This window comes from Saimiri boliviensis, chromosome 7 (genome assembly GCF_048565385.1).
Source record: "Saimiri boliviensis isolate mSaiBol1 chromosome 7, mSaiBol1.pri, whole genome shotgun sequence".
In the NCBI taxonomy this organism is placed as follows: Eukaryota; Metazoa; Chordata; class Mammalia; order Primates; family Cebidae; genus Saimiri; species Saimiri boliviensis.
The window spans coordinates 13,237,924-13,252,111 of record NC_133455.1 but is presented as its reverse complement, the minus strand read 5'-3'; the positions used below and the strand labels follow the sequence as shown (position 1 = coordinate 13,252,111).

The 14,188-nt window shown below is 42.3% G+C and overlaps 1 protein-coding gene across 7 annotated transcripts in view; it reads right to left on the bottom strand.

The window, feature by feature from the left end:
• Nucleotides 1-14,188, bottom strand: part of CIT (citron rho-interacting serine/threonine kinase) — a 195,216-nt gene that overhangs the window by 34,644 nt on the left and 146,384 nt on the right. For all 7 annotated transcript variants that reach the window (XM_003932193.4, XM_074402166.1, XM_074402162.1 and 4 more), the window contains 4 exons: nt 11,062-11,197; nt 9,460-9,564; nt 2,123-2,263; nt 1,287-1,394 (listed from right to left, as the gene is read on the bottom strand). In XM_003932193.4, the coding sequence (XP_003932242.2) occupies nt 1,287-1,394; nt 2,123-2,263; nt 9,460-9,564; nt 11,062-11,197 (490 nt within the window). The remainder of the gene's footprint in view (nt 1-1,286; nt 1,395-2,122; nt 2,264-9,459; nt 9,565-11,061; nt 11,198-14,188) is intronic.

Below are 14,188 nucleotides of genomic sequence, written 5' to 3'. Positions count from 1 at the left end.
CAGGAGAGTATGGTGTATGGAGTCAGGAGAGATGGTTCAGAGGTCACTCTTGCCTTGGAATATGCCTCATGATGCTCAGTTACAAGACACAGAGATGAGTGTTTTGTAAAAGGAAGCAAAATTTAAAAAGGAATGCTAAAATGAGGTCAAAACAAGGGACTTACTAAAAAAGAATGCAAATGGAAATATTTACATGAAAAAAAGGAAAACAGAATAATGCAACTTAAAAAAAAAGTTAATTAAAAAAAAATACAAATGGAAACACCCTAACTAAATCAAGTGACATAACCAGGTAACAGTTCACTGCTAAAATAAAAAAGATTAAATATCGTAAGCATAACAACCATATACAGTCACGCAGCATGCAAGAAAATCCTTCCCATGCAGCCAACATCTAGTGGGAGGCGGCCTCTGAAGGCTGGGCTCATCCCCTTATAGGGAAGATGGCACCGGAAATACAGAGACCACTGTCAACTTCAGTCCTCCACTCCTTCCTCCTAGGTATTCTAAGTCATCAAGGCCTCCCCTGTAAAACCACTGCCACTGCCACTATGGTATGCTTCTGCATTTGGAAGGAAACTGCAAGCTCCTCCGAGACTTTTCTGGAACTGAGAACACCTGGCTAAACCTAGTATGAAGGTTTCAGTGGTTTGGAAAAGCATGTATTGATCAGGCTTATGAAAAACAATCTTCTCATGTGTGCTACCTATAACCCTGCCCCTAGTTTGTCATCTGTTTGTCTCTTACAATCTAAAAGGGATGTTTGGTACTTGGCAGAGGGGATAACTGTCCGGTCAGACACTTCAGGCAGGTGATCCAGCTCCCTGAGTTCTGGTCTCTTTGTGAGCCAATCAAAAGGACTGGACTAGACCACTGTTAAAGTCCTTTCTGGAGTGTGGTACAAGGACCTGAAATGCTGAAGCCCTATCCTCGTGACTTGCTAACTCCCTCTAGAGTCATGTAAGCATGACTAGGTATAAATCTTTCTCTCTGCATACACCCCCTCTGCCCCAGCTGCTCTATGTATATGTGGGCTGGGGAGGGATTACTTCTTTAACAATGGCCATAAACAAAAAGTAGTTTGGTAGACTTGATCAATGATATCTTTTGATCAGACCTATTGTAATTATCCCAAAATCTATTTTTCAACCCAAAATAAAACAAACAAAAAAATGTGTACTTGGTTTTCTTCTGTGTTTCTATGACTGTATATCACAGTGGTATCCACTGAACCATGAATGATGAGTGAAACTGACAACTCCCACTTCTCAAACACTTTGACTCACCTTTTTCTTTTTAGCAGGTTGGTCCATTTTGGCTTGCAGAAAATCAATGAGTTTGGTTTGTTGAGAAATAGTGCCTTCCATTTTTACCTTTTCATGAGAATAGAGAACCTAAAATTCAAGAAAACAACCTCAGACCCAGACAGAAGTATATTTTTAAAGCTGGGACTTTAAGAAACTAAAAAGTGAAGTTGTTAGGATATTAACATATGAAAATCCAACACAAACAGTACTGAGTCAGTATTTATTTAGTCCCAATTTTACTGCAAAGGAGAAAAAAAGATGTATTTATAGATAAATAGGTGAAAAAGTAAAAATAGCAACTGGTTCATTGTAGGTCATGGTCACTATAGAAATCTTCCAACTTCTCTGAATGGCTGAAATCTTTGAAAATAAAATCTTGAGGAAAATACACAAAAGAAGTAGCACAAAGATACCGATGCTTTTACCAGATGACTTTGCACCATTGTGCTCAGCCTCTGCAGACCTTATTTATTTATTTATTTATTTATTTAGAGACAGAGTCTTGATCTGCTGTCCAGACTGGAGTGCAGTGGCGCAATCTCGGCTCACTGCAAACTCCACCTCCAGGGTTCAAGCCATTCTCCTGCCTCAGCCTCCCAAGTAGCTGGGACTACAGGCACCCGCCACCAAGCCCAGCTAATTTTTATATTTTTAGTAGAGATGGAGTTTCACCATGTTGGCCAGGCTGGTCTCAAATGCCTGACCTCTGGTGATGCACCCACCTCAGCCTTCCAAAGTGCTGGGATTACAGGCATGAGCCACTGCGCCCGGCCATGCAGACCATTTTTCAGCAGATTTCCTTTGCCAGTCCTCACCTGAATGTTCTCTAGCTGATACTCCAGGTCACTTCTTTCTGTCTTCAGCAGATCAGCCCGATCTAGAGCTTCTTGCAGTCCTTGAGTCAGACGGAAAATGTGGTTTTTCTGCAGGTCCATCTGCTGCTGTAATTTGGCTTGCTAGTGGGGAGAAGGGCCAGGGAAATGCTTGATACTGCACACAATACAATTTGTTCCCCTGCTGTTCCTATTTCAAACTAATTTCAGGCATAGCACCAGAAGTACAGCTTTTGAAATCATCTCAATTCAGAATTACCAATTGTCATCTATTCCAAAAGGATGCAAGCACAGTTAAAATGAGTTTGCACAGCACAGAAACCTCTGCTGATCAACAAGTCCTAGGATCCCCACTGTCACAGAAGTCCAGACTCCAGGGTTGACCTTCCCAGACAGAGTTCCAATTGAGGATATTTTGGTACTTAAGACCATGAGCCATCAGAGTTGACATCGAAGGCAGTTCGACTCAGTGCTATGATAACTGAGTTCCAATTTGCCTTTATTTTTTGTTTTCAAGATTTTGTCACTATGAGAAATTTCTCTGTGCAGGCAGTGTGGGATACCCAAAGAGAAATCCTATCATCCTTTACTTAATAAGTGCCCCATCAGGGTGAGAGACCCCAAGAAGTACACAAATAGTCACAATCGTGGGTGGTATTTCTACGTCGGGGGGAAAAGAAGAAATAATCCCAGTTGCAGTACAGAGTGTCGATAAAACCCAGGAAAGAAATTCAATTGAGTACATGGAAAATAGTTTTGTGCGGCAAATCTATCTCCAATTTTTATAATGGACGATAACTAGAAAATAGGACAGGCTATAAAAATGCTGGTTTCATGGCTCTTTTTCCTAAAACACATCTGTTTCTAAAAAAGCAGGAGAAACCAGGTATCCTGATGAGATGGTGCTTGATTTTATCCAAACCCTGGATTATAGCTTAACTACACTTACTGTGGCCCAAATAATCTCTTCCCTGGTAGCCTGGGCCCTCTGCAGAGTTAGGGACAGAGAGCTACTCAAAGCAATAAACATCACCACAGGTGATTCCAAAAGGTCTATGGCAGCCCTGAAAGCCCTCCATCCCAGCAGGCCCAGAGCCACTGATAATCTCAGAATTTCCTGGCCCTCTCTGTCTCTTTGCTTCACTCTAGCTCTGTTTTTCTTTCCATTTATACTCCTCACCTCCCCTTCCTCTTAAGAGGTAGCTGATTCCCTAAAGCATCGTGTTGCAGTAGAAAGACCTGGATGCTGGACTCTAACCTGGATTAAATCCTGACTTTCACACTTATCGTATCACTGATACCTGTTAAAGTCTGTATGTATCACCTCCCAGAGCTTCAGTTTCTTCATCTGAAAGCAGGTATACTAGCTTGCCTCACTGGATGACATATTAAACACAGTGCCCAGTATATACTAGGTGCTTAGTGAATGTCCTTTCGATCTCCTTTGTCCTTCTTTCTTCCCTCCATTCAGTTAAGGTGCTCCCTCTCATCCTCCCATCTGCCCTTCTCTACCAGTACTGCCACAAGGCAAGAGGTACCAACTAAAGATCACTTGGAGCTGGGCACAGTGGCTTACACCTAAAATCCCAGGACTTTAGGAGGCTGAGGTGGGAGGATCGCTTGAACCCATGAGTTCAAAGTGGCAATGAGCTGATTATGCCACTGTATTCCAGCCTGGGTGACATAGCAAGTCCCTATCTCTAAAAAAATAAAAACAAATCTAAAAGACCATTTGGCCCATATGCATAACCTGGAATTTCTGAATCAAACCACAGAGCCCCCCTACAATACAGGAAAAAAAGAAAGAAAACAGCTAAGATACCCTCCTCCGCAGCATGAGTGATTTCTTCTGCAAATTACCCTCTTTAGTTTCTTCTCACTATTTTAGGACAACATTAATTACTAGGCAGAAACCAGAGAAACAAGTGCTGGGGATGAGAATCTGTTTGGTGACAGCCAAGCCCAAAATATTTTTCTAGAATAAACGCATCAACTGTCCATTAGCTTTCCAAGAAATAGGCTGGTTATTCAGAAGAAAAAAAAAAAAAAAAGGAAGAGAGGCATTTGTATTCTGAAATGTTTTTCAGAACCACTTACCTGCTTCCCAGAGAGAAGCAAACAGAGGCATGTTCATGGATCAGTCAGTGTTAGACTGAAAGAGGGGCCTTAGCTGTGTGTTTAGACCTGTCCAACAATTTTACAAGGGTGACAGAAAACAGAGAAAAAAGGGGCTGGATAGCAGAACAAGACCATGAAACAACCCCTGTGGGCTGGAAGACTGGATCAAGACTAACATGAAAAACTTCAATAGGATGGCGTTTTTTACATTGCCAACTAAATAAATATAGAACAGAAAGATGTTTTTAAGACAAAGTAAATTTGTGGATAGGTAGGTAGTGATTTACTTATTTATTTATTTTTTATTTTTTTGAGAAGCAGTTTTGCTCTTGTTGTCCAGGCTGGAGTGCAGTAGTGCAATCTCAGCTCACCGCAACCTCTGCCTCCCAGGTTCAAGCGATTCTCCTGCCTCAGCCTCCCGAGTAGCTGGGACTACAGGCGTGTGTCACCATGTCCAGCTAGTTTTTTGTATTTTTCAGTTGAGAAGGGGTTTCACCGTGTTAACCAGGATGGTCTCGATCTCTTGACCTCGTGATCTACCCGCCTTGGCCTCCCAAAGTGCTAAGATTACAGGTGTGAGCCACCACACCTGGCCAGGTAGTGATTTAACAGATCAATGGTGTCAATGGTGTAATCAAAACTACTCAAAGAGCCTGGGTAATTGCCAAAGCTTTAGAGCCCAGTATGGAGGTGAAAAGATACCAATGTATTCAGTGCTATTCAGACCACATGGACTTACAGAAACTCCCCGTGGAAAGACAAATCTACCAGAAAAGAACATCCAAAACTTGAGGGGGATCTAAAATGTTTCACTTAAAAAAGAGAAGCTGACCGGGCACAGTGAGTCGCTCTTGTAATCCCAGCACTTTGGGAGGCCAAGGTGGGAGGATCACTTGAGCCCAGGAGTTTGAGACCAGCCTGGGCAACATAGGCAGACCCCATCTCTACAAAAAAAAAAAAAAATTGAAAAAATAAAAGAGAAGGCAACTTGGAGTGGAAAAGCTACTTGGATCTCTAGTTGACTGTCACAGAGATAATAAAACCAGTTATCTCACAGGAATGTTGCAAGGACCGTAAGAGTTAACTCATGTCAAGTACTACTCAGAGAGTCACATGTGTAAGTGATAACTAAACATTAGTTATTTAAACTGTTAATCAAGTAATCTATTAATCAATATTAATTTCTCATTTTGGCCGGAGATCTCAGACTATGTTCTAATTTCACGTGTTTCAATATAAAAGAACCAACGGGTAAAAGTAGAAGGTTTTAATTCAAAGTAAGAATGTTCTAAGAATGAGAGTTGCAGAAAAATGAGTTGGGCTATCCAAAGTCACTGTAAGTATTTAGGCCAAGGTTCAACAGCACCTACCAATGATGAGGGTTGGGAAAGGGATTTTCTACCTTGGATGAGAGATGAATTTGACCAGGACTGGCAAATGGATTTTGATCACTGGTGCTACTTCCAATGAACTGATAGTGGCTGCAAAATGTCATGTTGAGAAAACTTCTGAAGCCATTTTGGGCCCAGGAGGAAAAAATGTGAAAGAAAGATCCATATTAGTAAAGTTTGCCAGGAGCAGAGATAAAGGGAATAGTGCTAGAAATTCAGACTGGATGATTTAAAAAGTCTTTCAATTCTGAGACTTTAATTTTGGCTCCATTTAAAAGTCTCCATATAGACCAGGAATGGTGGCTCATGCCTATAATCCTAGCACACTGGGATGCTGAGGCAGGCAGATCATTTGAGGTCAGGAGTTCAAGACCGGCTGGGCCAAGATGGTGAAACTTTGCCTCTACTAAAAAAAAAAAAAAAACAAAAAATTTACCTGGGTGTGGTGGTACACACCTATATTGTCAGCTACTCCAAAGGCTAAGGCAGGAGAACTGCTTGACTCTGGGAGGTGGAGGTTGCAGTGAGCCAAGATCATGCCACTGCCCTGCAGCCTGGGTGACAGTGAGACTTCATCTCAAAAAAATAAATAAATAAAAATAAAAAATAAAAGTCTCTGTACCTACAAAGAGGACACTTAGGTGGCAACCTTGGGCACATGCTTATACAGCACACACCAACCAGGGAGCCCAATCACAATGTGGACAATAAAGAGCATTCTTGGTTCCAGAATGGTTTCAACTGTCACTGAAATCTGCGTCAGGCTCAATGTTAGCCAGATGTCTGTGTTCAAATAACTTTCTGTGAGGTACATCCTGGGAACTGAAAATGTTCTCATGTAGGTTAGAAGTGAGAAGGAGTGAAGTGAATCGGGATCCCGGCACTCTATTCCTAGATTCATCACTGACTCACCGCATAACCTTGGACCAAAGTATTAAGCTGTCAGGGCCAGCTCACCCTCTCAGAAGGAAAAACAGAACAGGCAAGGGCATTGATTATTTCTGTTCTGTTTCCAGGAGGTGCCTACAGTGGGAACACTGTCTATTCATCCCACATAAAAGACCCTCATTCTCTATTTGACCATCAGGTACATTTAACATTTATTAATGTGTTTTTGTTTTGTTTTGTTTTGTTTTGTTTTTTAAAAGAGACGGGGTTTCACCCTGTTGGCCAGGATGGTCTCAATCTCCTGACCTCATGATTCGCCTGCCTCGGCCTCCCGAAGTGCTGGGATTACAGGCGCAAGCCACCGTGCCCGGCCTAACATTCCATTGTAGTGTTGTTCTTAAGGCCGTGTGGTGAATCCTATGTGTATTCACCAAATGTGTGTGTGTGTGTGTGTGTGTGTGCGCGCACCTATGTATTTTATTTTTTAGATTTTTACAGTGGCAAAATACACATAACATAACATTTACCATTTTAACCATTTTTAAGTGTATAGTTCAGTGGCATTAAGTACATTCATATTATTGTATAACCATCACCACCATCCATTTCTAGAACTTTCCCAAACTCCCACCCATATTTTTCATTTTAATTTTTATGTTGAGACAGGATCTCACTCTGTCACCCAGGGTACAGTGCAGGGGTGCCATCAGTACTAAATGCAGTCTCAAGCTCCTGGGCTCAAGTGATTCTCCCACCTCAGCCTCCTGAGTAGCTGGGACTACAGGTGCATACCACCACACTTAGCTGACTTTTTTTGTTTTGTTTTGTTTTGTTTGGTAGAGATAGGGGTCTCACAATGTTGCCTAGACAGGTCTCGAACTCCCGCCTCAAGCAATCCTCATGCCTCAGCCACTCATACTTCTTAAAGTATCATTCGATAAAATATTGTATACTCACCTGCAAAAATTTCACTATACTTTTCAAACTTAACAGCACAACAATATTATTTCTATCAGCAAAGCGCTTCAGGAGCTATGGGTATCGTGACAAAACCTCATCAGCCAGAACAGGGCATTCTGGTTAATTAAAACTGTCAGGCTCACTAAGGGTTAAACAGAATACTCTTTGGAGTCCAATTTTTCATTAGGTATCTTTATAAAATGCATTTGTCCTTGCAGGTCAATCCTAAAGAACAAAGCAGAATCATCAGTGATTCAACACAGAGGGCTCTGGCTGGGGAGTGGGTGGGAGTCATCAATTTAAATAGCGATTCTCAGAGTTCTGTGTAAAGGATGGGTTTACAAGATCAGTGTGAGCTTGTCTTTGATGCCTTAAAAGCAGGGCACACATTATTTTTAACCAAATTAACCCAATGTTCAAAAGCCTTCATGAAATTTGGTACTCAGCATAATCTGATAAAATTCTGCCCTGTGCAGGAAGCTAATTTGCATCGATATCCTATGGGCATGAAACTTAATATACTTTGGATATTAGCTCTAAAGAACAATTTAAATCAATATTCATTCACCCATGTATTTAATAAACTTCTATTTGGCATACACTATGTGCTTGGCACTCCTAAGCATCACGTAGAAGGATAAGAATGACAGAGACCCTCTGGCCTTCATGACATAGCCTTTTAATGTGTTAAATACCGTAAGACAAGTATTATGTGACCCTCCCCCTACTCTTACTTGAAAATCCAATTTCAAAACATCTAATTTGGATCTGACAAATTGTCACTTTCAAAATTCCACCTGGAATGGAAAGCCAAATACTGCATGTTCTCACTTACAAGTGGGAGCTAAGCTATGAGTATGCAAAGGCACACAGAGCGGAGCGGTATAATGGACACCGCAGACTCAGAAGGGAGAAGGTGAGGAGGGGAGTAAGGAATGAAAAACTACCTACCGGATACAATGTATACTATTTAGGTGACAGATACACTAAAAGCCCAGACTTCACCACCACACAATTCATCCATGTCACCAAAAAGACACTTGTACCCCTAAAGCTATTGAAATAAAAAAATCTTTTTAAGAAATTTGTTTCCAAGTCCAGGCAGGGCATGGGGAAGCATGCCTGTAATCCCAGCACTTTGGGAGGCCAAGGCAGGTAGATCGCTTGAGCCCAGGGATTTGAAATCAGTCAGCCTGGGCAACATGGGGAAACCCCGTCTCTACAAAAAAAATACAAAAATTAGTCAAGCATGGTGGCATATACCTATGGTCCCAGCTACTCAGGAGGCTGAGGTGGGAGGATCACCTGAACCCAGGAAGTCAAGGCTGCAGTGAGTACTAATTGCACCACCACACTCTAGCCTGGGCAACAGAGCAAGACCAAAAAAAAAAAAAAATACTCCAGAGATAAATGAGCCACCAGCCATGAAAAGACATGGAGGAAACCTGAATGCTTATTACTAAGTGAAATCAGCTGATCTGAATGGCTACATACTGTATGATTCCAGATATGCAACATTCTGGAAAAGGGAAAACTATGGAGACAGCAAAAAAGACTGGTTGCCAGGAATGGAGGGTGGGGAGGGATGAATAGGCAGAGCACAGAGTACAGCGGGTTCTTAGGGCAGTGAAACTATTCTGTATGATACGGTAAAGGTGGATAACTGTCATTCTACAATTGTCAAAACCCACAGAATGTACAACACCAAGAGCGAACCTAATTTAAAGTATGCATTTGCGGTGATGGTGATGTGTCAGTGCAGGCCCACTGACTGTAACAAATGGATCACTCTGGTAGGGTGTTGATAGTTGGGGACATTGGGAGAGGAGGGGACAGAGAGTATGTGGGAACTCTCTGTGCTTTCTGTTCAATTTTGCTGTGAATCTAAAACTGCTCCAAAAAATAAATCCTATTAAAAGAAAAAATTCCACTGGGCCCTTATCCCAGGTGTTTCACACTCACCTCCTCCAGAAGCCTCTGCTTGAGCTCTCGTTCAGTCTCCAGCTTCTGCTGTAAGCTTCGGGCATTCATTTCAAGCATAGCATGCTTCTTCTCCAGGTCATTGAGCTAGACATTTGGAAAAATTGGCATGATGCCACATTTAGAAATGTTAGATGCTGACAACGTTTATGAATGTCCACGAACCTTCACAAATCAAGAATGTTGAGTTCTAAAGGTCGGAATGTAAAGGTTGCTTTTTTTAAAATACAGAGTCCATGTCACTGGTGAGTCCTCCATAGGTTATTATATGAGGATGGAAATTATTTCTAAGGGATGGCTCTTAAATATAGCCGTGACAAGTTCTAGGAGGATGACTGCTCAAGGATTTATTTATCTGACATGCCTTGGCTGAATTTAATTAAATAATCAAATGCTGAATGCTTATTATCTGCATTATAGCTTTTAAGACCAAAGGATAGCCAAGCTCTCAAGGATCTTACATCAAGTCAGAAAGGCCCATTACTAGACATGTACACAAATAATGACTGATTTGTCAGATCGTAAGTTTGATAAGAAAGGTTTGGGAAAGAGATTCATCCCAATTAGGAGAAGATCAAGACAATAAGGTACTGCAAAGTCTGGAGCTTTAAAAGATACGAAGGACTTTGCTGCTTACCACTTTAAGAACAGTCAACTAGAAAAAAAATATTTTACACATTAAATATAAAAGGCTTCACTTATAAATAAATCTCTAATAAATCTAGTTTCCTCATGCTTAAAAAAAAATGGTAACCTAGTTTCAGGAAACTTAGGAGCGTTCCTGAGTAGAGGGCTCTGGCCTTAAATCTAATAATTCTGTTTCGATTAATATAAGCAATGGTAAGAAAACAACCAAGGATGTCCATTAAGATTCAAGTTCGTCACATTGTTATTTATATGGCAAAATATTGGGAGCCCAAATTTCCAATACAAGTTTAAAGATTAAAGTAGGTACTTCCATCCAATTTATTTTTTTAGAATCACATGTTCAAAAAACATTCAATAACTCAGGAAAAAACTGCAGTTAAATGATTTTTTAATAAAAACATGTAAAGCTGGGCCGGGTGCGGTGGCTCAAGCCTGTAATCCCAGCACTTTGGGAGGCCGAGGCGGGTGGATCACGAGGTCAAGAGATCGAGACCATCCTGGTCAACATGGTGAAACCCCATCTCTACTAAAAATACAAAAAATCAGCTGGGCATGGTGGCGCGTGCCTGTAATCCCAGCTACTCAGGAGGCTGAGGCAGGAGAATTGCCTGAACCCAGGAGGCAGAGGTTGCAGTGAGCCGAGATCGCGCCATTGCACTCCAGCCTGGGTAACGAGCGAAACTCCGTCTCAAACAAAAAAAAAAAAAAAAAGGCACTGGCTGACTGTGATCACCCAGTACCTACCACACCCACCCATGCTACTGCCAACCAAAAATGTCCCATGGTAAAGCAAAACCATGGGACATTTTTGGAGTGCATGAACATATGCTTATGAAATATGTTTGCCATGGATTGCATCTGAATTTTTATCAAGCGTGTCTTTAAAAGAAGGAAATGAAAATGTTTTCCTAAAAAGCAGAAGAGACGGGCACTGACCTTGTCAGAGAGGCTCTCAGCCTTCAGCTTCTGCTCTTTGAGAGCCTGCTGCAGAGCAAGAATCTCGGCCTTGTGTTCCTTCACTGCCAGCTCCACCACCTGGCGAGACTCGGTGATCCGCTGATCGGCCCTCGCCCTGCCAGAAAAACACAGGTCAGCTTTTGGAAGCCCCCCTACATCTGACATGCTGAAAGAAGGCTGGTCCGTCTCTAATCCTGATGAGCAACTAAACAGGCTGCAGGCCAGAGAGATGCCCAACCTTGACTCTTAGTTCCAAACTGTCTTCTTTTCCAACAGCTTACCGAGCAAAGATGTGACCCATGTTAGGCTTGGGTAAGAATACTGTAAACAGGCCAGGCACGGTGGCTCTCGCCTATAATCTCAGCAGTTTGGGAGGCCAAGGTGGGTGGATCACCTGAGGTCAGGAGTTCAAAACCAGCCTAGCCAACATGGTGAAACTCCATCTCTACTAAAAATACAAAATTAGCCAGGCATGGTGGTGCGCAACCCAATCCTAGCAACTTGGGAGGCTGAGGCAGGAGAATCACTTGAACCTGGGAGGTGGAGGCTACAATGAGCCAAGATCACTACACTGCACTCCAGCCTGGGCAGCAGAGCAAGACTCCATCTCCCAAAAAAAATTTTTAAAAAGCACATGCAAGGAGTTAAATGTTTGTGGGTACTCATCAAGAAACTGAAAATTGAGGCCAGGCACAGTGGCTCACACCTGTAATCCCAACACTTTGGGAGGTCAAGGCAGGTGGATCACGAGGTCAGGAGTTCAAGACAAGCCTAGCCAACATGGTGAAACCCTGCCTCTACTAAAAATACAAAAAATTAGCTGAGAGTGGTGGCACACGTCTTTAATCCCAGCTACTCAGGAGACTGAGACAGGAGAATCGTTCGAACCTGGGAGGCAGAGGTTACAGTGAGCCGAGATTGCTGCACTGTACTCCAGCCTGGGCAACAGAGCAAGACTCTACCTCAAAACAGAAAGAAAAAAAAATCTGAAACTTGAATCTGATGAGTGTCTCCATAATTAATGCTAAAGATTAGAAAAACCAGAAGCAAACTGGGAAAAAAATCACTTCCCTTCCTCCATTTAGGTATTATGCTTTCAACTTCCACGCTTCAGTTTATACAATCTCCTCCACTGGCCAGTCCCTCCTTCACTACTCTGCAAACTCAAATCTAACTCAGTCTGCAAGGATAAATTCAAATGCTATGATCTCCATAAAACTGTTCCCACTTTCTCTTCTCAGAAGCAACCTCTCCTTGCTCTGTATCCAAAGCATAACTGTATTTCTCTCCTAAATATATATTATATGTATTTGAGATGGAGTCCCACTCTGTGGCCCAGGCTGGAGTGCAGTGGCATAATCTCGGCTCACTGCAACCTCTGCTTCCCATGTTCAAGTGAGTCTCCTGTCTCAGCTTCCCAAGTAGCTGGGACCACAAGTGTGTGCCACCATACCCAGCTAATTTTTGATGTTTTGTAAAGATGGAGTTTCACCATGTTGGCCAAGCTGATCTCCAACTCCTGACCTCAAGTGATCCTCCCACTTCGGCCTCCCATCTCTCCCAAATATCTGAATGCATATGTCCTCCAGCAGACTCATATCCTCTTGAGGACAAGGATTAACAATTATATTTTATTCATCTCAGTATCCCACATAATACCAAAACGGAAAAAAGAAAAAAAAAAGGCACAATCTTTCACGATTGTCCTGAAAGCAGACATGAAATGAAAGCAGACTAATGCTAGTCTTCCTGAGCACAGTTCATAGTTATACCTTCCATGCATGGTTGTGTATTTCTCGATGCTGAAGCCAGATCCTACCCCCAAAATGATCTCTGTGAGTCTCTAGAAATAGCTAGGATAGGAGCTGGACTTGAGGAAGGGAGGGAAGGGGTCTGTGGGAAAACAATTGCAACTTACAATAAGGATGGGGGAGTCTAAGGATTCAGACGGATGCTGGAACAGGAGAGTTAAACAGAAGTCCCCCACGTCAACAAATACCCTGAGTGGGGAAGCAAGGAGGAGCTACAAAAAGGAACTATTTCTGCCATTTCTCTTGAAATGTAAGGGTTCTCATCTTTTACCTCCAAACTTTCAGAGCTCAACTCAACTTTGCATAATCCACGTGACACATTTAGTTGAGCCTAGTATGGCCAAGTAAATGCGAGAGATACCAAATGAGTGTGATACAGACTAATTCAGTGATCAACATTTCTATGGATAGAGTATCTTGCTGGAGGAGCTCAGAGAATCACAGGAAGCTAAGTTTCAGAGGAAGGTGACATGAGCAAGGTTATGAAAAATGGATCCAATCCAGCTGTGCAGACAGGAGGTCACGGGGCACACACTAGCCCATATCGTGCCTTTGTACAAATTGGAAAGAGGCACCCGTCCTTCTAGACCACATCTTTCCACCTGTGAAATGTCATCATGTACCAATTTTGTCAGAAACAAAACACTTTCCTGTCATGAGCTGTAAAACTGTCATAACAACTCTTCCAATCTATAACATCTTCAATGTGACCAGCAACCCTTAGAGCTATGGAATGCACAACTGCCACAGTTGCCCCACAGGAAGTGAAATCTATACTAGCGGAACTGTGGAAACAAAAGTGAGAAAGCAGAGGATTGATACTGCCTGAACTGATTATTACCATTTCCTACTAAAAAAAAAAAAAAAAAAAAAAAAAAAAAAGGAGGGGGAAACAGCCAGGCACAGTGGCTCATGCCTGTAATCCCAACAATCTGGGAGGCCAAGGAAGGCAATTACTTGAGGTCAGGAGTTCGAGACCAGCCTGGCCAACATGGAAACGCCATATCTACTAAAAACACACACAAAAAATCAGCTGGGCATTGTGGCACACGCCTGTATTCCAGTTACCTGGGAGGCTGAGGAAGGAGAATCCCTTGAACCTGGGAGGTGGAGGTTGCAGTGAACTGAGATGGTGCCACTGCACTCCAACCTGGGTGACAGAGTGAGACTCTGTCTCAAAAAAAAAAAAAAAAAAAATCACTAACTATTCTTTTTCAGCAGTGATTCTCAACTAGGGACCACGGAGACACTGGGGATATTGGAGGCAATGTCTGGAGACATTTTTGTCGTCACAA